The 23,349-nt window shown below is 38.2% G+C and overlaps 1 protein-coding gene across 2 annotated transcripts in view; it reads left to right on the forward strand.

Moving 5' to 3' along the window:
- Positions 1 to 655: 655 nt before the first annotated feature.
- The window catches only part of tox (thymocyte selection-associated high mobility group box), a 57,258-nt gene continuing 34,564 nt past the window's right edge, over positions 656 to 23,349 (forward strand). Inside the window, exon 1 of one of the 2 annotated variants that reach the window (XM_084120783.1) lies at positions 656 to 1,157. In XM_084120783.1, the coding sequence (XP_083976909.1) occupies positions 1,059 to 1,157 (99 nt within the window). In that variant the 5' untranslated portion in view covers positions 656 to 1,058. The remainder of the gene's footprint in view (positions 1,158 to 23,349) is intronic. The other variant, XM_084120784.1, reaches the window with a different exon arrangement.

Below are 23,349 nucleotides of genomic sequence, written 5' to 3' on the forward strand. Positions count from 1 at the left end.
TAAAAACATATTGCGCCTATTTTATTTTTGTTTGTTTGTGTGGGGAGCAGCGACTGGAGAGGGGAAAATGAAAAACCAGGAGTGGATGTTTATATGGCAGTATAGATGAAGGGATGGATAACAGTTTCCAGATTCCTTTTATTTAGGATTGCCACTGCTATCAGTAAAATGTAGACCAGTGGTTTTCAGCCACTATAGGAGTATCAACACATTTAAACAATGAATAGTGCTTAATTGGATGATTCCACAACTTTCAAGAACTGCTTGCTCTTCAATAAAAACAACTTAAGAAAGATGATGCCAGTTTACATGATTTTGCCTACTTTTATTTTTTAGCAGGTTTTAGAGTTTAATTTAATTGTGAATTTATGTAAGATAGATTGTTTTATTATAACGTATTTTAAATTCCACTTTGGAAGTAGCCTATAGTTGTTCACAGGCCTAATGCACCCAGTGCTGGAGACTCTTGTTTACATTTCACGATAACATTCTAATGCGGTGAAAGACACTCCTGTCAAAAATATGTTTGTTTTGAAGAGCGATACTGGCACATCTAAACGGAATCTTCCGTCAGCATATGTTCAGACAGTATCATACGCAAAGTGATGCAAATCCTGAAGCAGGAGCGCAGTCCGCGCGCGTCGCAGCGCCCCCTGTGGCCGCTCAGCGGTACCGCCGCGTGGCTTGCGAGTCTTTTGTGTGTGAACATTGGCAAAGCGCTCGCTTCTCTCCATAGAGCAGTTACTCTGAGCCACAGCTGCACCAAGAAGATACACATCTCTACTCACAGCAGTCAACATAGACTCACCAGATGCTCTTGTTCTCTTCAAACCTGAGCACTTTTTTCCCGCGGTATCTCTCTATTGTAAGACGACTGAGGTAAAGGTTCATATAAAAGTTTTTGTGAAAACCGCGGAACGGATGTGAGGCGCAATAGACAGCCTCTTTCAGTCTTCAGTTGGCACCTTCTTCTCTTATTTGCGTTGCGATTTCTGAGTAAGCGAGGAACACATTTTCTAGTGGAAAGGCAATAGGGGCCGGTTGATGTTTTTACTGAAATGGACGTGAGATTTTATCCTCAACCTCCACCACCATCAGCAACAGATCCTTCCCGACTGGGACAGTCTCACTATTCGGACTCTCCGTACTGCAATAAGGTAAAGCTTCATTTCATGATGCATGCTCTTCATTTATGTGTTTTGTTTGAGTTTGGCCGGTTTGAACTTTAATGCCGACTGTCGAGGACTTGTTCAAAGTTTGTACTTCACCCGACTGTCACAGTGAGTCGGAGAAAGTAGGAGCGATTGAGCGCGCGAGACCAAAAATGTTTCCAAACCTGGTGACTTTGTTTATTGTTTTATTATTTCTTTTTTTTCCCTGAATATAAACGTTTATATATTTAACTGTTAAATGAGCACATTAGCATTTTCACGTGCCATTTACGTCGCGAATTTAAAAAGCGCCTCTACGGGTTGTCATAGAGACCGCTTATGGACTGTAAATAATATGCAAATAATTAGATCGCACTAAATAAGTTGGTAGCTAGAAGTAGCACTCGCTTACTCAAAAACACCTGCTCATCATCACAGCCCCAAACTCATGGGCATCAACAAACTGTCCTTTACCCAACACGCACTAACTACATAGTAACCATATGTATGTATATGTTTATTAATGCTGTTCACATCATATTTGTGTTTAATGCTTTGTACCTACGGAATTAATTGATCCTTCAAGTTCCCTGAGGAATAACAGAGATAGCCTATGTGGGGTTTGTATTCTTCTATTTCCCCTAATGATGGTGCTGTTACTGTGTGTGTGTGTGTAGTGCATGTGCGCAGGATAAAGAGAGATGGGGTAGACGAGAGAGAGAGAGAGAGTGTGTGTGTGTGTGTGTGTGTGTGTGTGTGAATGAGGAGGGGGTAGGGTTACTGTGGGGTGATAGAGTGGGGGTTGGGGGTTGTATTATTCCTTTCAATGCTTCTTGATTCACTGCCATAGGTCTCATATCCATGTCTAAGTGCAGTCACATACACAGTGAAATGTTTTATGGATTAATCCCATTTTTAGTGACAGACCTTATTTTTAAAAATCCTTGAAAGCGCAATTTCATTGCATTGTTTCAGTGATTCATTTGTTAGATGTAATTTTGATGTGAAGCAGTAAATTGTTAATATCTTTGCTGAGTTTATAAAACCAGGGTAGAGAGGTTGGCGGGGGTAGGGAGGGAAGGAGGGGAAGGGCTTTCAGATGTAATCTATATAGTGTAATTTTACTGCAGAGGCAAGTCAGCCTATATCAACTCCACTCGAGATTTTTCATCTTAGCAATTCAGAAAGAGAGGGAGGAGGGGAGCTGGAGTTAGAGGAGTAAGAAAGAGAGAGAGAGAGAGAGAGAGATGGGGGTAGTGGTGGAGGGACACAGCAGAGCAAACAAGTGAGATTGTGACAGTGGTGTGTGGTATCTCCAGAACAAATAGACAGAAATTGATGGTATGTGGCTAAACGGGGGTCACGGTACCAGTGGGACTGATGCAGTCTGTGCACATAGACCCCCTTCTGATTACCTTCCTCCCTACCTGCTCTGCTCAGATCCCAAAACACTGCGGCCCGCACTCTTTCTGTTTGATGTGGACAGAAAGATATAAAAACAAGCACTGTGTCTTTATTCATACACTATGGATTTTAGTTCCGAGCCTTCGAGACACACGCCGGTTCATAAGCGTTCAGTTGTTCTGCACTTTGTTGTGGATTTTCTGCAAAACGTGTAAATGCAGGAAAGTCTGTGTTTGTCTAGCGCAATGCTTTTTGTGCATTGAAAGGTACACGTTTAAACGAGCCTGAAGTTATTGCTGCGAGGATCAAGAAAAAAATAAAGCAACTTTGTACACACTATCTGAACTTAATGCTCCACACTTCCTGTGCTATACAGTTTGGTTCTTATCGCCCTGTGCTTATCATGCAACCTGCTCGGGACACAAGACACAGTGTTGCTTTGCTAAGAGAGTGTTTCCCAAGCAAATAAATGCAAAGGCAATTCAATCTGAATCTGAAGACGCCGTACAGAACTTGCTGAATCTGAATCTGCACCTCTGATGTGTGCTTTACATGAGTGCTGCTGTTAAGGAAGTCGAGAGTGGTCTTGAAGGGTACTCTGGAGAGATTGGATTACAGTCTGTTTGGGATTATGAAAACCGGCAGAGATGCAGCCCCTGACCATTAATGGCCAACAAAACCACTCCGCTGAAACCGACCTATATCAAAGCGAATTATTTATTTCATGGCTAACGACTTTCAGCTGGCGCTCAAGTCGCTGCATTAATGGAGTTTGCAGGCTCAAAGTTATTACGGCCAATGAGATAATGCAAGCAAGCTGTTAACACTACGCATGACTCATTGTCTTGTAAGTCTGTCGTTGATGTGGTTTTAAGGAATGGCGAGAGGCCCAAATTTCACAGGTTTTGCTTGTGTGTACGGTCTGTGCGCTGTCAGCTGATGTCACAGCACAAGTCTGATTAATTGGGCTGGGGCCAGTTACATAAACTGCAAGACTAGTCTTAGAAGTTAGTCATCACATTTTTTTTCTTTAAGAATGTTCATAACTATTTTAAGTCAGTTGCATAAAAACGTAGACTGGTCTAATTTGAAACCAAAACGTAAGACTGATTGCCCCATGACTAGCCAGAGTCTTGACATAATGGCTATGTTTATGCAACTGGCAGCTGGAGTCATTTTGTACCTACAAGGTTTGAATGATGCATACACTGTAAAAAAATATATTTTTAGAAGTTGACAATAAAATAAAGATGATTGGAGTACATTTGACAAGAAAGTACTATTTCAGTCTTTCTACAAAATTTCACATTTAATTCAATGTGTTACTTGCTCTTTCTCTGTAATAATTTGTGAATTTTACGTAGTGATTTCTGAGTGAACATTTTTTTAAAGTAAATCCTACATCAGTTTTATTTTCCAGTGAATTAATCAAGGCTGATACAAGAGGATTTAATTGCCTGTGCATTTAAAGCAACAGCAAATAATAGAGAGTTGGTGAGCATAACAGGCTTGTGGTTTTTTTATTGACGCACATTTTTTATACCTAGCAAACTGTCTCGAGACAGACACCTATAAACATTTCATAAAAACCTAGAAAATTAAATTCAAGATCTTTTGATTACAACTATGGAGTATATTCTCCTGAATGTTCTGTATGTGTTTTTGTAGTGTTTAGTACATTCCAAATGTGATTCCTGCTCTTAAGAAGATTACATTAAAAACGGATGAGAAATTAGATATCTCAAATATGTATTGCTGTCATGGGCCATGCTCTGTAATATAAAGTCTGCTGTGTGCGTGTCTTAGCCACAGGCATTTTCAATTAAGTAGAAATTACTGAGATCTTTGGTGGTCCTGGATGTCAGAGGGTCCCAGGATGTCGACCCTGACATAATACGTTGTCTTTTGTGTTTGTTAGTCAAGAGCAGAACTCAAACCCCACTCTCAACCCAACCCCCCCCCTACTCCAGCTGCAATGATCATTACATGCATGTGCATTTTTAACAAAAGGAGCTAACAGACTTATCATCTGAGTCCTGAAAGTGGAAGCTGATTTGACTAGGAGAGAAGGAGAGAGGAGCTATAGGCTAGCTCTGGTAATCTCTGTTTACCAGGTCACTGCTTCTTAGAAAGAGTGATGTGATGACAGGGTGAGACTGAGTGGGCATTTCATTCATGCCCCCCCCCCACCCCCCACCCCCCCACCCCCCCGCCTCGGCCTTTAGAGCACTGATCAAACCACACTCCTAAATGTGAGAGGAAATCAATGCATGCAGCAGTCTGTTTGTATTTGATGCTGTATCATTCACATGATGTCATATGGTAAGTGGTTTGCTGTACAAAAATCCCAAATCTTTATTTTTCTTGGCTCAAACTGAAGCATGTAAATATAAATCATGTGGGACTTTCCATATGGTAGACTTTGGTGTTCCACTTTGGTTTTTATCACAAGATCTATTAGATATGTTTGGCAAACTAACCTGTCAATTTAACATAGGATGAAAAGTATAGTTTTACACACATCAAATTCTTTATTCCCCCATTAGAGGTCTTGAAGGAATTTATCTTTATTGATTTATGTGTTTCTTCTTTTCATTTTTAATTTCTTTATCACTAAATCTCACAAATCTGAGTTTAAACTCCAAATTTTGTTAACATGGTTGCAAACATCACAAACCTCATTTGAAATGCACAGTAAATAAAAAAAAGTTAATATAATATTTCATTTATTGATCAACATTTAAGCAAGTTAAGCAGATCCTTTAACTGATCATTTGTTTAAAAAAAAAGAGTTTTAGACTGAGGGTTTTAGAATATGAAAGCCAAATTAGGGATGCACGATATATCGGCCACCATATTGGTATCGGCCGATATGTGTTCATTTTTAATGTTATCGTTATCGGCCTGTTAAGAAAATGTGGCCAATATATTAAAGCTGATGAATAATGTAGAATAATGTATTATTTCCTTCAGCTCAAACACTTCAAGATGCGCACTGTTCACTATGATGGTTTGGAATTGCTTGAAATATGATTGGAATCACTTCAAAAACGAAAATACAGTTAAGTGCAACATGTGCAGCATAAGTCTGTCATAGAGGCTACATACAATTATAATGAGAACAACAGATGTTTGGGTCATGGCTTTTAATGGTGAGACTTTTGTTTTTGTAATCAGGCTCTCAAAAATTATATAAGAATTAGGATTTAGAATTATCGGCCAATTTGTAAGTTATCAGCTTTCAAATATAAAGAATTATCGGTAATCGGTATCGGCCAAAATGTTCATATCGGTGCATCCCTACCAGTATGGTTAGAGTTTTGCTGAATTATTAAAAGTTATGTTGATTTCAATATGCACAACCAGGTGTCAGTGTTTAGGGCTTTAATACCTCCATGTTTTAATCGTTTTGAAAGCATTGTACGGTAACTCCAAAAATGGCTTGTTCTCCCCCTTTAAACAGAGATGTCCTTCCACTGACGGATATCTGGGAGTTTTTCCTATGTCAACAGCATATGTCAACATTACACCAGCCGGCCACACATGGGTGGATTGTCATAAATGTGAGATGTTTACATAGGCTGTGATCTTTGCTCATGTTGTGCCTAGGTCAAGCTCCAAGCACAACAGCACAATGAAGAGCTGCACATCACTGATGTGACTTTCTTTACTTGATGCTTTTCCATACGATGACGTCTCCACACCAACCACGCTTGACAGATAGCTTTACAGATGATTGACACTTTTTGATGTGTTAGAATGGTCAACAATAGTCACCGCAGTGCCCTGTGAGTAATATAACTAGTAACTTCTTACTGTTATCTTTGCAGCAGATGCTAAATCAGTTGTCAGTTAATGAACTAAAATGTACATTTGCTGAAAGAAGAGATCCAATTATTGTCTCGTCTCCACAATATCAATATATTCTCATTTAAGGTCAACTTAATTGCATCCAAATTTGGTCTTGCTGGTAACAAAAGCCATTACTGTTTGAGTTCCTGTTCAGTGGCTAGCTGGCACGGTTCACTGGCTTCTGTCAAAAAGGATTTGCTTCTGATTGACAGACTCACTGGAATGTGAATGGAGTTTTTAATTGCATATCATGTGTGCATATCTAAAGAGACAAGCTCTGTGGCTCGGGCTACTGTTCATTACGACTCTACAGGTCAACGTACAACTCAACTACACAAACACAAACACGCACTCGTTATATAGGACCATTACACGTGGGCTTGTTTCTTCTCACTTTCTTCCATTATGTGGTAGAATATCTGCTCAGTTTGTTTGCTTTGCCTTTACGGACATGTCCACATATAACTTTCCCGTATGTGGAAATTAAATACATAATATACTGTCCAAACACTCACACAGGAACTGTAGCAGATCACCAATTTATTTGCACACCATAAATTACGCTCTCTACCATCAGCAACTGTGCTATCACAAAACTCCACCAGCCACATTTCTTTTGGTATCCTGTACCTGGATACCAGCTTGACTTATCCTGCCAAGCTCCAAAAATAAATAAATAACATCATAAAAGTATTATTAATAAAAAAAATATTATCATATGACTTGTGTACTGTATTCACGGTCATTTGATAGCTTTGTGAGGAACAGACTAAAAGTGAAGTTGTTATTCACAGAAAATCTTCTCTTCCTCTTCATTCTGCATATTCAAACACGGTGTGTGTCACGTGTGGTTACAAATTTAACCAGGTTTAGCAGTATTCTTTTTTCCAATAAATGGTTTACATGGGTATTTCTATTTTATAAAATTATTGTTGGACTGAAGATTTTCACTGGATTTTTACAGTTACCGTCGATTCAGGGGGTTACAAATTAGGGTTCGGGGATGCACAGTTGGCCTCAAGTTATTTATACTGTGTATATATATATTAATTTGTAAACCCCTGAATCCTGTAAAAATGCTGTACTGTATAATCCTGTAACTGTAAAAATCCAGTGAAAATCTTCAGTATATAACCCCTGAATATATATATATATATATATATATATATATACACAGACATTATATATAAATATAATAATATATATACACACACACATATATTATGCAAACAAAAGCTTATGTTAGTTGCTATTAATCATGATTAATCGATTTGACAGCACTAATATATATATATATATATATATATATATATATATATATATATATTAGCTTTAGTACGTTGACTAAAACAATAATTTATTTTTATATCACACTTCAAATTAGGGCTGCCCTTGACTAAAGATTTTTCTAGTCGACTATTAGTCGTTCATTTACGCAATTAGTCTACTAATCGCACGTGTATATTAATAAGCCATAAATCATAATATTGAGCCTTTAATTGTCTAAGCATAGCCTAATCAGCGCTCAAGCGCACAAATAAAGCTTGCCACAGCCCACTGGCAAAAGTAATGATTATGAATGTGTCGTGAAAAAACAGCAAGGAATTTGTTTAATAATTTATTGATAATGTTTTCTGTGTTTTCGACTGCACAGATTAAGTCGAGGATGCTGACTCGCCATCTCCGCAGAATAGTGCACGCACCTATATGCATGTTTCATAACATAATCTTTTTGAATCCATTTGAATAGATTAATTTAAAAATAGACATTTCAAGCTTTCTATAGATGTATTTCGCATGTCTGTGAGAAAAGTTCACGCTGAGTTTCGGTTTATTTTTTGGCGCACTCAAGTTCACAGAGGCCGAGACGACAGAATGCGCATCCTGTTTGTTTTGTTTATTTTACAAAAGCACAATGTTTCGTTATTTTGAGTGCACACAAATAAAATTAGTCAGTTTCGAATTACATATTAGGCCAGTCTTGGTGTAAGACCAAAATGACAGAGTATTTTAAGTTAAATGCCAGTGATCACACCGGCGCCTTCATGTCATGCAGTATGCGCGCTATACTTTATCTTCCACACTTCGCACAAACACTTGGATATGCACCTAATAATAGCATACATTTATCTAGGTTAACGTTAAAGCGAGCAGCCATGTAAAGTTGCTACTTGCATGTTTTAAATGACAAGCTGCCTTCATATTTAATGAAGGTGGTCCAAATTATATTTGGGGGTCCTTGGCATTAAAATTTCAAAAACCTTTGGTCCAGTTAACCGTAAAGTTATTTTTATTTTTTTGTCACATGCTACATATTTGTTTTTTCATTCATATTTATGTTCTGTTTTCTCTCCCATGGAAGGTGTACAGTGAGAAAACAACAACATCAAAAAACACTGGTATTGTTACTCTGTATCAGGAAAGAAAAAGTGTAATCAGTGCACCTCTAGTCCAGAATGATTGCCGGTCATGATCTCCAAGCCCACAAAAGTGTTGTTAATTATGCTGGTAGAATGATTATTGTTGTCATTGCTCGTTCCACAGACCCAGAGGGCCAAACCTGAAAAACAGAATCGAGGAAAATAATGTGGTATCTGCAATCAGCCAAGGTGGTTTGGGAAATATATCAGTGATGCTATTAAATGCGAAATGACTGAGAACAATCTGCATAAGTGGAGTATGTTGTAAAGAGGTGAAAAGAGTTTGTCATAGTCAGTCTGAAGAGACCTGTGCTGAAGTGCTAAGACATCACTTTGTGTCTGGGGAAGAAAAGAAGGAATTTTGCTTGCTTGGTATGTTCCATTTTTGTCTTTATCACTGTGGAAAATGCAAGGCCATAAACACGAGCATTCCTGTGAGAAAGACAGCGTTCAATTGCATTTTACAGCCTTGAATTCTAGTGACATGTTTACGTCGTCTGCGTCTGTGTTTACGATGCTGGTCGTCAGTCCCAGTTCAGCCCTCTCCAATCTTTTGAGTTTTCCTTGCGTAGTAATTCAAACAAATGTGACATAGCGCTGCAGCCATGTTTGTTACTAAATAAGATTATTTTCTCAATATAATTAGCTTCTCTCTCTGCTAGCATATCAGCCAGTTTAGTATGATGCAGAAAATGCCAAAAGATCAACTCATTAAGTAGCTGAACATAATGATCATAAAATCTGGACATGTGTTCGCTTTATTTTGGCTGGGGAAATGTTTTTTTTTTTGGGCCGTCATGCGCGTCGAGAAAATTCTGGCACAAATCTGTGATTGCGATTCATTGGCGGCATCTCATTTTTTGGGTCTGCTTTGCCCAATGACAGTCTACATATGAATAGCTGATTAGGCTCCCAGTTTGAGGAAACATCCAAACAGATGGCTCTGTGAAAACCAATCCAGAATAGCTTAATTGTTTAGTTTAATCTCACTATGAAACATATTGCAATCATTTTCACATAAAGACTTTTTTTTTTGTCACAGAATGTAATGAAAGTTATGGTGCAGATCCAGGATTTTTGGAGCAGCCTGAGAATATCCCAAACATCCTCTTTCGCCATTAGTTTAATTGCTAATATCTTTTTAGGACTCTTACCATAAGAAATTTTCAGATTCCGTTGTTTGTAGTGTTTGAGTGCGTGTCAATAACACGCAAGCCGTGTCTCGCAACTGTAATCCTCTGTTTAATTCACAAACTTTTCTCTATTTTTTTCATGGCATATGCACGATTTCAATGAGTCCAGCATCTGTTAAATACACGTTTGTTTGTTTGTTTGTTTGCATGCTTGTAGTGTTATTCTGGCCACAACAATAGTGCCAGCCTCTCCATTGTGTGGTAGACTTTCAGCAACACGTCAGGACTTAAATGCGCACAGCAGCTTTGTGAAGGAGCACACCCTGGCCTTTGTGGGCCCATCTGTAGGTGAACTAATGGCCTGTTGTGTTTCCCCTCATTCAGCTCAGTCTTTGGTGTTTAAGTGGCACCTGTCAGCCTTTTGATGCCTGGCCCTCTGTTCTCCTGCGATCAGGAAGGACACGTTGCGAGTTACCGATCGCTGTCTTGTGACAAGTGTGAGATCATGTTTCAGCAGCACTAGAACAGGTGGGCCTCACACCTTTCTCCTCTGGAACATAATCATCAAAATGGACTCCACGCTCTGAGGCTTATCGTTAGCTGTAATCAAAACCTATAAGTGCAAAAAAGTAGGGTGGTGCGCAAAACATCAATATTGCACTAACCGTGATGTGGTTTCAAGATGATGAGAGCATTCTGATGCCTTGTTTTAGATTATAAAATGGAATTGATCTACACTACCATTCAAAAGTTTGGGGTCAGTACTTTTGTTTTGGAAGAATCTAATATTTTATTCAGCAAGGATGCAATTGATCAAACGTGACAGTAAAGACTAAATTATAATGCTGTTCTTTTGAACTTTCTATTTATCAAAGATTCCTAGAAAAAATGTGTCATCATGGTTTCCACAAACTGTTTTCAACATTGAAAATAAGAGTGAATCATCATATTAGAATGATTTCTGAAGGATCATGTGACACTGAAGACTGGAGTAATGATGCAGAAAATTCAGCTTTGCCATCACAAGAATGAATTAAATGACATTTTAAATTTTAAATACATTTTTCACAATATTACTGCTGGACTGTATTTTTGATTAAATAAATGCAGCCTTGGTCAACATAAATAAATCTTACAGACCCCAAACTCTTGAACAGTAATGTATGTAATTTGGAAAATCTACAGCAGTTTCTGAAAATGGGGTATTTCCTTTGCTTATTGTAATGTAATGTATTGTTTTCTAAATTACTATGAGATCTGAGTTGTTTTGTGTTGTTGAAAGAATTTTTAAAATGGAAAACATTCTGCAAATTGAGAATTTAAGTTCAGTTCAGTTCCTGAATTTGCATTTTGTTCAAATGTAAAAAGTTAGCATGTCTGTCTTTATGGCAGTATGTTTATACTTTATGTTAAAGTCTTTTGGACGTTTCCGCTGCATGTAAAATTCAAGAGCAAGAAGAAAAAGATGTTTTTAACAAACATCCCTTTTATTTTTTATTTTTTGTCTTCACTGCGAGCAGCTGTGTTTGAGGTCAAAATCGACCCAAAATAACAGACTTAAAGTTATAATTGCACGCTTGACTTTCAGAGAAACTCCCCTCATTGCTTGTTCATGGTCTGGTGAAAAGCTTTGAAGCAAGTCATTTGCCCAAGTTATTATTTGAGGGGTTGAGGCTGATCGATGTTCCATATTTTGGGGTGTTTACACATTCAGGCTTTTAGAGGACACACTCAGCCAACTCAACTCAACTCATGAGCCTAAAATTAGACATGAAAATATGCGTTACTCTGACTGCGGCGCACAAGAGAGCAATTAATTTTAGTGCGGCAAGTGTGTACGCCGTTCATACGCAAAAGAGAAGGTAATTCAAAGAGACTTAAACCTTATCAGGACAGCTACAAGTGAAATGGAAATGAAAGGCGGTGGACAGAGAAAACAAGGAGCTCATTTCAACAGGAAACCAGCAGAAAGTCATACTCAATTTTGTTTTATATTAGTCATACCTTTTTTGCGGTTTCCCGCTGAAAGGATAGAAAATGGAGTCAAAAATGTTTCCAAACCCATTTGTTTTATAGAAGCACTTTGAAAAGTTTTGCGGTTGAGGCTAGCATTAGATTAGTTGGGATATGTGACTGTCTGCCATCAAAACAGCCTTTCATCCTCTACCATTATTTTAAACACTAAACATTAAAATTTTAAGCTTTAAAGTCATTTCAGACATTAATTTCCGCATAGCTTTCAACTGAAACTGCGTCTTGTGGTCCTGATTTAGTAAAATGTGATTCTCACTGTGCTAGACAAAAGGCACAGTATATTAAAATCTGTCCAGAGGGGCACGTTTCTAGCCTCTTCTGGATTAGAGTGCAAATGAGTCTGTCATCACAAATATTAAACCCGATCTATAAAACAATTCATGAATTTTCGAAGCCCCTGGGCATTCAGTTTCATACCTTCCCTGTTCGTGGAAATGCAAAGCAGTATTACACAGGTGTTATGTGTTTTAAAAAATGGAAATAGTTCCATTGTCATTTTAATAACAAGATTTTTTTCAACCTTTCAATTCAAACGGTCGAGGCTTATAAGTTGAACGACAAAATCATCTCTGTTTCAGTACCTCTGAGTCTGATAGAGGTGGACACACTGTTTTTGCTCTCTGCAAACAAGGCCCTGAAGAGAGAGAGATAAAGAGAGAGTGAGAGAGATATGAACACACACACACACACACACACACACACACACACACACACAAATATATGACCCCAGTGTAAATGAGGAACAGCTGCACCATTGTAATTAAACATGGGCAAAAAAACTACACAAACAAATGAACCTCACAGCCGTAGGTCCTGAGGCACATTAAGGAGAGAGAGGGAGAGGGAGAGGGAGAGAGAGAGAGGGAGAGAGAGAGAGGGAGAGAGAGAGAGAGAGGGAGAGTCACAAAGCTTCCTACAGGTGGTTAAAACACGAAATTGCTTCTTGGAAGACAAATGAAGCACCCTTTAAATTTGTCAGATAGGAAGTTAATGCTTTTAGTGCTGTTAACGTAGATCAGGCAACCACATTCGCATTTGACACGTTTCACTGGGTGTAAACTCACAGTGCTCAGCTGTAGTTAGATTAAGCCAAATATTATTTTAAAACATCACACTAAAATGATGTGATAATGAACATCATGGACAAATAGCAATCAGAGTGTTTCCACTTAGTTGTAAATTATGTTATTTGGATTTAACTGATTATTAAATATTAATGAATTTAAAAAGATAGATAATTCTGCAAAGAAATGAATATCTGTTTTTAATTATTTTTCTCACGTTGCTCCAAACCTGTCGCTGTTGTTGTAGTTTTTCTTTTCAGTGGAAAATGAAAGTAGAAATTTTCTAATGTTTGACCACAACTGTCAAGTTTCAAAAAGGAAAGAAAAACATAAAAGCACCATAAAAGTGCTTCATTTGACTTGTATGTTATACTGATATATATATATATATATATATATTTGTGTGTGTGTGTGTGTGTGTGTGTGTTGAATGTATACAATACATTTACGTGAGAAACAGACCAAAATCATATAGCAGTCATATAGCACAAAGTTATGTAGCACAACAAATGGACTATTTTTATGAAATCTTTTAGGATTTATTTCTTTTCTTTTTTTGTCGTTTGTATGACTGAAGCTGCATAAAGATTAAACAAAAAGTTTTTGAAAAATATCAGTTTGAAACACCATGAGGGGAAAGCAATTACAGAATTTTCATTTTTGAGTGACATGTCCCTAAGTAAAAACAAATCTGTATTACTTGAAAGATAAAAATGACTTTTGCCATTGTTATGGATGTGACTGTAATGTAGCAACTATAAATATCATGTCATCAGCGCTTTTTTTTTAGTCTTCGTACCCTCGTAAAAGTGCATGTGTAGCATCACTCTATTTAATTAATATCATTACACATCATGTTTTTCTAAGGAAACTTCAAAGCAAAGTTGCAGCTCAGGTTCACCCGCAATCAATACTGTAATATGATAGAGATATTTTTGTCCTCTTAGCAAATATGCTGGTGATTTGCAGACTACAGTTCGAGAGATAACTTCTCAGGCGCCATTATCCAAGAAAGAGAAGAATGAGTCATAAAGGTAGGTTTTGGTCTCAGGTTATACTCCTTAAAGGGGTCATCGGATGCAAAATTCACTTTTATATGGTGTTTGCATATAAATGTGTCTTTGCAGTGTGTGGACACACCACCATACAATGAAGAAAATCCATTCGCTCCTTTTTTTAAAAATAATCACAAAGCCTAAACACTCTCAATAATCAAGCCGTTTGGATTTTCAGAGCAATATGATGTCATGTTGCTCATGCTCCGCCCACGACCACTGACGGCCTGTCACGTATTAGCATATTTCCCGTATTAGCATATTTCTGCCATTTGTATACTGTCTGCCACGGCAGCACTTTGTGTCTTGTCAACACGCTCCAAGGAAGAGGGGGGTGGGGTGAGGTGAGCAGTTGCTCATTATCATTTAAAGAGACATGCACCGAAACGGGTCGCTGTGAACAGAGCTGTTTTTGAGGAGGTAAAAAGGGATTGTTTTACACAACCATTGAGAAATTTTTTCCAAAGTGCGTTACAAACTTTACTTGAAGACCCTAAAGAATCATACCAACTTGTGGAAAATGGGCATCCGATGACCCCTTTAATCAATAGTTATGTAAACAAAACTACAATAGTGATGAACTGCAGTAGGTCCGGCTAATAGCGATGCAGGCTCAAGGCACATCTGAGGATGCCATGGAGACCCATGTGATCCTGATCAGGCTGAAACTCATTAGCCAGGCCAAATTTGTGCGATTGCCAAGGATGCCGAAATCTCGAACCAAACAGATCTTGTGGATGCTTGTCATGGCAACAGGCATGTATCAATAAAGCAATCTTTATTTCCTGACAGGGAACGAGACCTGCATTCTAATGGAGGGGCTGTTATTGCGTCGTAGCTCGGCACTGTGGCATAAACACTGCAGTCAAACTAGCTTTAGTTAACCCATACGTTTTGCTGTTAATGTATCAATGCAGACAACCGGTTTAGATGATTGACACATAATGGGATGTTTGTGCCCTGTAGTGTCCGAGCTTGTTTTTCCGTGTATGTTTTTAGCAGCGGCTCATTGGTCAGGCCGCATTAATTCCTATGTGTTTTCCTAGCAGGAGAGGTAATGAACAGGAAGTGATTGTGGTCATGCGTCCAGATAAGAGAGCTTGTGTCCCAGCATCCCTGATGCTTATCACCCACCACACCAGGGCGGCAGCTGCAGAGGAAGTGCATAGCGCCATAGCAACAGCCCAAGAGAGGAGAATCCGCTCTGAAGCTCTCAAAAATGTCTCGGGTTCAGCTCCGCACAAAACAGGGCTGTGGAATCACCTGTTTGAAACATTGTCTCTTAGAGAAAATGAAGATGCAGCATTATAAAAAGGAGTCTAAATTCTGATGAGTCATGTTCAAAGCTTGTTGTCAAATAACTATAATTGCATATCTCGGACTGCAGATAATATTTTAATGTGGCAAGTTAGTATAGGGAAAAATATTACACATGATAAAATAATAAACATGATAAAATATATTAAACACAGATAATTCCAAAAATAAATGTGTTGTTGTTGAACACTGATGTCTTATCATATTATAAAAACAATAAGCCACTAATGAAAATCAGTGTAACCAATGATTTTTTTTAACCAATATTCACACTAGCTTAATTGGTTATAGAGTATATACTTTAAAAAACAGAAAATGGCACCATTTGGTGGGTTTCCAAAGAATAGCACCCAAAATTCACAGGTAAAATAACTTTTAATGTATAGTTTATCACTATTTTTTTCTTCCTGTTGGTCAAACCAAAGAGAATAGTGCTAGCAATGACAAGGTCCGGGGTTAAAGTATTATTTTATTATTATTATTATTGGTAAACACAAATATAACAATTAGGCAAATGCTATATTGGTTGATATCTACCTGTCAGACCTGGTACAATCACAATAACTCATGGTCTTTTGTGGCTTGTGGAATTCAAAGCCTGAGCCATAGATTGAATGGAACAAATGTGGAAGGAATGCTTGGGGTTTTTTTCTCCCCCAAGTATGTCCACTGCTGATAGCATTCCTGGTCTCTCGTGTCGTGTCGCTGTAATAGGCCGGGCAGCGCTGGCGATGTGAGGCACTGCTGTGCTGTTGACTGAAGCTGAGCTGAGGATGAGAACACAGTGGCCCATTGTACTGCGTTCAGATACAGAGCCTGATGTGTGAGTTCGGTCAGCTCCTGCTGGGAGCTTTTGTCAAGCGGAGTAGCTCGCTCAAGGGTGTCGCTTTTTCCCCCTAAATACGTACGTTTCTGTGGGAGATTTGGGGAGGGGCCTGTCATAATGAACATGGCCCTTCTGATTTGCCATCACTGTCCGCGACAAGTCGCACGCCACCCCTTTGTCAGCGTAGTGTCAGGTTAAATGATAGATTAGCGGATTGATTTTCCTGGATATTCCGTTCAGTTGTCTTCCATGTTTTGCAAATTAGCAGGAAAATGACTGAACACGACTCTCTTTGTGGCTTTCCGTGTTTTCACCAGATGGCAAGAGCTGTGCTATTGATTACAAAAGGTGGTTCTTAAATTAATGTAAACAGCAGTTTATTAAGTTTTCATTTACTAGCTCTTGCAGTTGATAAAAATAGCTTGTTAATTGTGCCCAAATGTACCGAGTCACTTCTCCATGTCAATCAGGTGTGACGAGGGCACTTCCTAATTTAGAGGAAGGTGGATTCATATTTTAATAAGCCACTGTGCGTGGCATTCAGCCATGAGGTTAGAAAAAAGACGAGGCAACATCTGAATTAATCGCGTTGGAGGTTAAATTCAATTTCACGTAATGGGACTTGGCACAGGTTTTTTCCCGCACAATAGCTGAAATTGCAGCCCTTTCAGCTGGCTGCTGGCAGCCGTCCACCCAGGTCATTCTGGCTCCTGCTTCTTGTTGTCTCTTTTTTCTCCCCTCTGTATAAAGATACAGGCAGAAAAATGTTAATCCTTTCAGTGCGTCGCACCTGTTGACATTTTTTGGGGTCTATCGGTTTTGCGATTAGTGTGATTTAATGTAGCTTACCTCCCTGCAACAAGGACGGCAAGAGGGTTCTGGGGGGGGTTGTGTCCATTTTCCTGATGCACCAGGACAAATTCTTTGAGTCTGTTGAAAGTGATTAGATTTCTCAAGGGTCCTTGTCTCAGAAACACTACCCTACATAAATTACTCATGCTCTTCTCTCATGGGCTTAGGGACCGGCTGCCAGCGCTGGAACACATCAGCCATTTGCTTGTTCAAAGGTTGATTTGGTAAATATAAAGGCATAGGCTGACGTGATATTATTAGAAATTATTACTCTCATTCAGCAAGGATGTATTAAAATGATCAAAAGTGTTGAAAATGATTTCTATTTCAAATAAATGCTGTTCTTTTGAATTTTATATTCTTCAAAGAACCCTGAAAAAAATGTATCACAGTTTCCTCTTAAACATTAAGCAGCACAGCTGTTTTCAACATTGATAATAATTAGAAATGTTTCATGAGCAGCAAATCAGCATATTTGAATGATTTCTGAAGGATCATGAGACTGAAAAATGGAGTAATGATACTTTGATGTCATACACCGATCGGTCTGCGCAGCACCGCTTCAAGTCAAACACACTTATTTACTTCATTCCTGAATGAATCCGCGTTTTCAACAAATCAATCGAGCGACCCAATGATTCAATGGTCCATTCATAAAGAGAGCCATTTACTTAATTCTTAAATATCATTTCATTAAAAAAATAACTTCATATTTTGGGGATAGTTTGCCAAATATACAAAATATAGCACAAGTACATTTTTCAATCATTCATAAAATAAAATTTTGTAAAGATATATTGTTCAAAATGATAACAAAAGTCTAGGGCTCGTTCACAACAAGGACGATAACTATAAAGATAACGATTAAGATATACAGTAGTTCTGAAAATCGTTCTCAATATGAAAGAATAGCAGAGTCCACACCACAACTATAAAGATAACAGCACAAAGAAACCATAAAGTTGGAATCACTTTATTATTCAACAATAAAAACACTGACAGCCAATCAGAATCAATCCAGCTATAACGAACTCAAACCTTTCCGCTGTTGTGGACGCTAATATAGTTATCGTCGTAGTTTTCTTTATAGTTTGGTGTAAACAGGCCTTTAGACTTGTGAAACTTTGTTTATTGTTGATATGATGAAGTAAAGCCTAGTTCGATATTTTGTATCTAATTCAGTGAAGTTATTATTATTATTATTATTATTCTGACATTTTACATTAAGTGTGACTTACATGTCCAAACTATTCTCAATATAATGATGAGGAATGTGCACTGCAACACTGTGTATGTGTTGTGTAACCCTCTGTGCTGGTGACAGTGGTCTCATGTGGTTATTTGTGAGGGGTCACCATGTCATGCAGAAGGTTTCATGTCTTCAACTAGCTGTTCTGTGGTTGAAGTGCATTGTGGGACATTAGTGTAGACATATGTCGGACTGCATCCCGGACAGCAAAAGTAGCACACACACGCACCACTCCTGTTGAGATAAAAATAACGTGACCTACCTTTCAGCTGCAAACATCCTCAAGTGAGCAGATGCACTTAAACACTCTCCCACACGAGTTAAACACTGTTGACCCCGCACAGCTGCACCAAAATCTGCACCATTTATCAAAATACAGAAATGAAACAGACACCGAAGACAAACAAGGAGAATAAATGTTGTCATTGGGCTTTCGGTGCTGGAAAACACTTGTTCAAACACCCTTATCAAACCAAATTTTCCCCTCAACCAATCGTAAAATAAAGCAATTAAGTGGTCGTGTCACCATCTATTGGTCTCCAGTGAAATATGCCTTCATTTACCTCCATCGGGATTCCTGAAGCAGTAAATTATGATACACTGTAATTTTGTCTCACTGTGAAAGGATATTTAACAAGCCACTGGCTGCTCACTCTGAAACTTAATCATTTTTATCCCCCGTCTTTTTTCAGGTCAGCTCTGTTTTAGATGAGATTCGGTCAGTGTTGAAGCATATCTAGGGATTCAGTTAGGGGAAACAGACATTAAAGTTCACTAATGGTTTAATTTAAGCTAATTGCGCCGACACCAGTGACCAAAAACCATGAACCGTAGGAACCGATAAATCGCTTCACGGCAACAATACGAGCAAAGGAGAAAAGAAAAAAAAAAAAAAGCAATATGTCATCATTCATGAATCATTAAACCAATGAAGGAAAAAATTTTCCCAGAAGCTCGGCTGTCACTTTACAGACCAGACTGCAACGGCAAAGCTGCATCATCACGTTATTCCCCCTTATATAAATTGCCATTCTTCACAGATCTATGTTAGACCATTGTGAAGATAATTGTAACATTGGAGGCTGGTTTCGCTCTCTGCGTGGGGCTTTCACCAATCAACTGATAGAAATGAATACGTGCATTACATTGCGATATATTCAGAAATAATTCCGCATAACGCCTTGGAGGCAGAGCGCAAAAGGGAAAAGCCCAACTTGGTTTCTCGGCTCGACATGAAATCGTACCAATTCAATAAGAGCCAGCCAGTGATTTATACTTCATCCTCATCTCTGGGCCTAATATCAGAGTGCCTCTATAGGTAGTCATGAAAGTCACTCTAGCTCACTGTAATAAATTACAGTGGTGGAACACGAATGAAGACTCTTTCAGTTCAGCTTCAGGCTCTCGGAAAATTGCCATTTTGAGGGGGGGGAGTTGGGGGTGAAAAAAGAAATCACTTTGTGCCGTAATGCAGTACAGACAAAGGTTATTCATCAGAGGAATGATTTGAAGTCAAAGATGACTGCCACTCTTGATATTGAATGCTAGGGAGCAAAGAGAGAAACACTCCCCCCTTCTCTCTCTCTCTCTCTCTCTCTCTCTCTCTCTCTCTCTCTCTCTCCCTTTGCCTCTATTTCTCTCCATGACGACCCTGACCCACTTTTGTGGCTGCTTATTATTCAGGCTACGGTTTATCCATGGAAAGAATGTGTATAATTTGGTTTGACAACAAACCCCTGCGTGTTCCTCTCAGAGAAGTGGTTGCTATCGACAGCGACTCGTATTGAGTATTTTTTTTATTTCTTTATTTTAATATAAAATAAATCATAATGTACGCATATCTGGGGAATCAGTTATAGTTTTCTGCACGGGAACCATTCGAGTGTGCGTCTCGCGCAGAGCCATTGCTGTTAGTAACAGCGTTTGACCTTTAGATTTCTGCTGAAATTAAACCATGAGGAAACCTCTCTTTTTCGCCCATACGTCCTCCTTTCCACTGCGTGCCATTATGCTCACATTTTTCTTGCCCTCTCTGTGTTTTATAAACGTTGACATGTTTAGAATGTGAAGTTTCACCGGTGACTAATTACACCAGGGGAAACCAAAGGTGTACATTTGGATGTTGATACTATTCGAGCATCTGCTGATCAGAAATGAAACGGAGAGTGTTTCTGGCACATCTCCAAGACAGCATTAGCATCTTGCGAGAAGGCAGAGGAATATATTTTATTACCTGACAGGCTGCTTTTAAGGGTCCACACATGTTGACATAGGGAGGTCGGCAGAAGGTCTGAAAGGCCAGATGTACCTTCAAGTTGATACGGAGCGGCTGATAACAAGATGATGGGATTAATTATTTCCCTCAATCTGCCAACAGTCGCTAATGCAGTCATGTATATACAGCCGGAGCAAAATGTGTTCATATAATATATCATCTCATGTATGTTGTGAAAATGGGTGTGAGGAAAGAGTGAGGAGGAACTGAATTTAAACAGATTTGGGGTTTTGTGTTCATTTGAACTCAGACATAACAATATATGCAAAGACCATGACTGGAGTCAAAACAAAAATATACAAACAAAATAAAAAAAATTGTATACATTTGCATTTTTCTCTGCCCTGCCTGTGTTTGACTTATTTTTTTATTTTATTTTTTTAAATAAAGTATCAAAAAAAAGAATTTGGTTGCTTTTCGTTACTTAATGAAATAAATTTACTTAAAAACAAATATAAAAAGTAGGCCTATATATTTTTTGGAGTATTTTTAAGTTTATTCACATTTACCTAAATTGATGCATTACCTGTATAAAAATAAAAAATAATAAAACATTTGAACATTTTGGAGTATTTTTAAGCATATTCACATTACCTGCATTGTCTGCATTACCTGCATTAAAATAAATTAATCAATTAACAATAATAATAATAAAAATTGTACTCTTTATTTATTTATTTTAAATGTTGTAGTATTTTAAAGCTTATTGACATTTGCCTGCATTACCTGCTAAAACATAATAATTTATTGCAGTTTATTGAAAACAAAATAAAATAATTTAAGTTAACTTATTAATAAAACCCTTAATCTGAACATTTCAGATGTTCAAAATAAAAAAAACACGCTGGAGATAAAACAGCTGTGAAGTATTTCACATTTAAAAAGCACATTAGCATTGAAAAATGCATTATATCCATTTCTGTCAGTTCAAGAGGTTTTATGATAGATATTTTAGGGGGCCCATATATTTCAGCGGCTCCTAGTCTAACATAAAAGGGGACGAAAATGAGCATGGTGCTGAGTAGTGAGTGCATTTAAACCACAGGGTGTGGAAAGAATACACACTCGCAGTTTGATTTTCCCATACTCTGACCTTCCATAAGAAACTGATGAGGAATGAAATTGGTTCCAGTCTCGCGAAAAAAAAGAGCTCTGATTCACATCTGGACAACTGAGAGAGAGAGAGGGGGAAAGAGAGAGAGAGAGAGAGACGCTCAAAATGTCCTAGTCGGTGCAGTAAAAATGGTTCCTTAATGGTTTCATACAATGTGAAAAACTGTCATACTAACAATCAAGGCCTATGCTGCATTCCTGCCAAACAACTGCATTTAATGACTGAAAGCTGTACCACACTAAAACATTTGTGGAAAACAAACATGATGCCATTCACATCTGCGTCACATGAAATGATGAGTACAGCACAGCAATAAAGTCTGAGCACAGGTGCAACGCCAGAAATAGGATTCGTTCTATTTGATTACAGTATGTATCACTGAGCAGGAGAGATGTCACTTCTAGACATATCATCCAGTGCCAGAGAAGCAAATGCATAAAGCCAATTTGACAAAGGGGTCAATATACAGCATCCAATAAAAAAGAAATCTACAAGATCTGCCAAGAGCTATAAACATCAAAATAATGGCCCCACTGTTCAACACATATATTCAATTGGCTCCTCTTTTCTTATTTGTTTCTTGGATCATTTTATATTTTTTGCCATTTACAAAGTCGTAGAAGTCAAACATGATGCATGGCGGCGGAAAGTATGCCACATCTTCTACGGTGAAACATTAGCCGCGTCTGTACAACAGGCAATCACGAGAGATGATGCGGGGGCTCATTGATTGCACGCAAGTTGCATGATTATGTTCGGCGCAAAGCATTCCATTGCACTCATATCTCATTACCCTTCTTCCTGAACGGCGGCCATTTTGATTGGGTGCTGCTACAGCAGAGAGAACTGTTGAAACAAGAGAGTGCCATCAGCCTCCGGTTCCACAGGAAATGCATGATAATCTGTGTAGCTTCACCAAAAAGACCTCAAAATGTCCTTTGTTTGTAATCTGTTCTGTCACCAGTATGTCTGTGGCATCATCCATAGCTAACAAAAACATGTTCTTATATGTGCTAATATTCCCATTCAGTTATAAAAACATTATTACTGAAGAGGACCGTCTTGCTGTGAGGTGACAGTACCCAATGAGCCACTGTGCCACCCTTTTTATATTTATGTTTATATGAATTCAAGTGATAAAAAATGGATAAATGCAGGCATGCAATTCATTTCTTAAAGCCGCATGGATTTCAAATTAACAAAATTTTAAGTACCAAAAACGGTTAAGTGCATTAAATATTTATACAAAAATAACAGATAAGACTTTACTTTAGGATTCACATTTTACTGTAGTAATACACTAAACTGTGTAAGAGTCTGAGAAGTACACAGTCCAAAATATGGAATCATAAAGAGCATTTCTATACCAAAAACACAACCCCACCAACCAAACCAAACTCAAACATACAACTAGACAGCACACAAGTCAAATCTAACAAGACGTGGAAGACATCACTATAGAAAAAGAAAACTGTGTATATTAACTGTTTCATACGGAGTTTCAAACAAAATGCTTTGTGATGATTCAGTCTGAAGAGAGACCTTAGAGTGTAACGGCTATCTGCAGACTCTGGATGTTTGGTTTAAAATGGCATGGAATGGA

This window comes from Abramis brama (genome assembly GCF_963993115.1).
Source record: "Abramis brama genome assembly, chromosome: 7".
Taxonomy (NCBI): Eukaryota; Metazoa; Chordata; class Actinopteri; order Cypriniformes; family Leuciscidae; genus Abramis; species Abramis brama.